At 39.9% G+C, this 2,968-nt stretch overlaps 1 protein-coding gene across 1 annotated transcript; it reads left to right on the top strand.

Moving 5' to 3' along the window:
• The first annotated feature begins 236 nt into the window (after positions 1-236).
• On the top strand, positions 237-2,722 carry LOC142553338 (putative glucan endo-1,3-beta-glucosidase A6). The gene is made up of 3 exons (XM_075663520.1): positions 237-673; positions 763-2,052; positions 2,549-2,722. The coding sequence occupies exons 1-3, from the start codon at positions 613-615 to the stop codon at positions 2,584-2,586; spliced, it is 1,389 nt and encodes a 462-aa protein (XP_075519635.1). The 5' UTR covers positions 237-612; the 3' UTR covers positions 2,587-2,722.
• Positions 2,723-2,968: the final 246 nt, after the last annotated feature.

The following is a 2,968-nucleotide window of genomic DNA, read 5'->3' as shown; positions in this document are numbered from 1 at the left end:
TTTTTCTTTAAATATCAATACAGCTCATAGAACTCACCGAAAACGTAGATGACACCATATGTTCATGAGTTGAGACTTTACGTGAATGTAGCTTATAATAAAAATCTGAACATCGTAACACTCACATCAACAAAATAGTTACAAGGTCAAGAGGGTCTTAGCTACGTATGCTGTAACATATGTGCAACAACTTTACACCATATTCAGCAAACGACGTTGCACATTCACTAACATCTTTTGCTATTTATCACCCAATTTTTTTGTTTGGAATGAATTAAGGAGATTTTAATCTTATAATCATGAATATTTTTATTACAAGTTTTTATAATAATAATAACCGAGGGCAAAGGGAATAGTAGTGGGTGAATTGAATGGGTCGCCTTCGGCCGGATCTGGTGCAGACTTTTATATTGGTAGCTACGAAGAAATAATAATAACATATTTAAAACTCTAAGCCAGAAAATTACTCAAGTCCCATATTACGTAGATATCTTCCAAAACCTCCCTCCACATCTCAGTGTTCCATACGTTTTCTCGCCTATCATCCTCAGATTATATTCACCATTTCCGGTTCAATTAAAACCACATCTATACATCGACACAACGCCGCCAATGGGTTTAATTGCTGTTTCACTTATCTTCTGCGTTCTATGTTTTTCAGCTTCTTTATCCAGTAAGTTTCTTGAAACTGTGCCCAGTTCGCGCTCACTGAGAAATGTATATCTACGCACGTTTGACTGTTTTGTTGTTGTTTGATTTCAGGTGGTGTAATGCAGCCGAAAATGGGGGTGTGCTACGGGGAACTGGGCAATAATCTCCCCGCCCCTTGGAAATCCATTAAACTCATCCAGAAACTCCACGCCAAACGCATCAAAATCTACGGCACTAACCCAAAAATTCTCAAATCCATTCAAAGCACCGACATTCAAATCTCAATCATGGTACCGAACAACCTCATTCCCGACATTTCCACTAACCAAACGCTCGCGGATGAATGGGTGCAATCAAATGTTGTTCCTTTCTATCCCAAATCTAAGATCCGCTACCTTCTCGTTGGGAACGAAATCTTAAGCAACCCACCGAACACCACCTGGTTTAGACTCGTCCCAGCCATACGAAAAATCAGACATTCTGTGAAAAAGTTTGGGCTGAAAAAAGTCAAGGTCGGAACTCCATTAGCTATGGATGCCCTGGAATCTTCATTCCCGCCCTCTAACGGCACTTTCAGGTCCGATGTCAGGGAGAAAGTGATTAAACCATTGCTTCGTTTCTTGGATAGGACCAAATCTTTCTTCTTCGTTGATGTGTACACGTATTTCGCGTGGATAGACCAACCACTCCAGATTAACCTTGAATACGCTTTGCTCGAGTCCACGAATCTAACCTACACCGATCCCGTTTCGGGTTTGGTCTACACCAATTTGTTGGACCAAATGTTGGATGCGACTATATTCGCTATGAAGCGACTGGGGTACCCGAATCTTCGGCTATTCCTCGCAGAAACGGGTTGGCCCAGTGGAGGAGACCCGGATCAGCTCGGAGCTAATATCTACAACGCCGCCACTTACAACCGCAACGTGGTCAAGAAATTCATGGCCAAGCCACCGGTCGGGACACCTGCTCGCCCCGGCGAGGTGATCCCAACCATGATCTTCGCACTGTACAACGAGAACATGAAGCCGGGTCCGGGTACGGAGCGGAATTTCGGGCTGTTGTACCCGAACGGGTCACACGTGTACCGCATAGATTTATCAGGCAAGACCCCGTTGTCCGACTACCCGGTTCTGCCGAAACCCGAGAGCAACGGGAGACTGTGGTGTGTGGTGGCGGATGTGACGGCTAATAAGACGGAGTTGGCCGATGCCGTGGCATTCGCTTGCAGTCAGGGTAATGGGACCTGCGACCCGATCCAACCCGGTGGGAAATGCTACAACCCGAATTCATTGGTCAATCATGCCAATTATGCATTTACCTCTTACTGGACTCAACTGAGGTCGGCCGGGGCTACTTGTTCTTTCAACGGATTAGCAGCGCTCACCTCCAAAGATCCAAGTAAGATATTTTTTTTTTTTTTTTTTTGTTTGGGGGATTGATCGACCTAAAAATAATAATTAAAAAAATCTTTTTTTACAAATCAATTATACAAATAACTATATTTTGAATAAATTTAATTTTTTGAAAAAAAACATTAACTACTAACATCTTTTAAGAGTATAAGCCATCTTCTTTTAAAAAATTCAACCAAAGAATATGTTAATTAATAGAGTACGAGTAGCAATATTGAAAATTTTGGGTGCAACCATTAATATATGCCAACAATTGACCAAAAAAATGGCAGCATTTATGCAAGTATGATGACGTGTGCTGCTCCATATCTTCTTTTCTATGACCTTTTAATTCATTTTCGCTTGAAATTTTTTACGTTCCCATAATTTAATTTAATTTAGGAAAAGGGTGGGGGAATGTTGTCAATTAATTTGATAACCAGCATGTCTTGTATTATTTAATAATTGAATTTTATATAATTTCTTCCTCTAATTTATTGTAGGTTATAAATCCTGCAAGTTTCCAAGTGTGAACCTTTGACACGGAAACAGACAGATTCAGTCACTCCTGGTTGGGCTCTTATTCTAGGCCAGATTGGTGATTTTAATGGGCTGGCTACCAGCCTACCACCTAGCCCCCGCTAACGTGGCCCGTTGATTCCGTGTTTTATTCTATTTGGATTATTTAACAAAAACATTTTAATTGTTACGTGGGACCAGTCTTAAGCGCTATGTACATATAACTTACATTAAAATTTAACAATTTATTAATATATATAAATATTAAAACAGACCATGACACCAAAGATAGTTACTTTGAGTGTCTCAAACTTAATAAAATAGTATAGAAGTATAGATATTAACATAGATATATAACTCGTATAGCATAAATTACTACATATATTTTCATACATAATATTGTT

This window comes from Primulina tabacum, chromosome 8, assembly GCF_025594145.1.
Source record: "Primulina tabacum isolate GXHZ01 chromosome 8, ASM2559414v2, whole genome shotgun sequence".
Lineage (NCBI taxonomy): Eukaryota > Viridiplantae > Streptophyta > Magnoliopsida > Lamiales > Gesneriaceae > Primulina > Primulina tabacum.
This window is presented reverse-complemented; position numbering and strand designations above follow the sequence as displayed.

Excerpts from the sequence above, each read along its gene's own strand:
- LOC142553338 (XM_075663520.1), top strand. The coding sequence starts at position 613 with ATGGGTTTAATTGCTGTTTCACTTATCTTCTGCGTTCTATGTTTTTCA. Across the intron at positions 674-762 it reads TTTTTCAGCTTCTTTATCCA|GTGGTGTAATGCAGCCGAAA; the intron begins GTAAGTTTCTTG and ends GTTTGATTTCAG. Across the intron at positions 2,053-2,548 it reads GCTCACCTCCAAAGATCCAA|GTTATAAATCCTGCAAGTTT; the intron begins GTAAGATATTTT and ends AATTTATTGTAG.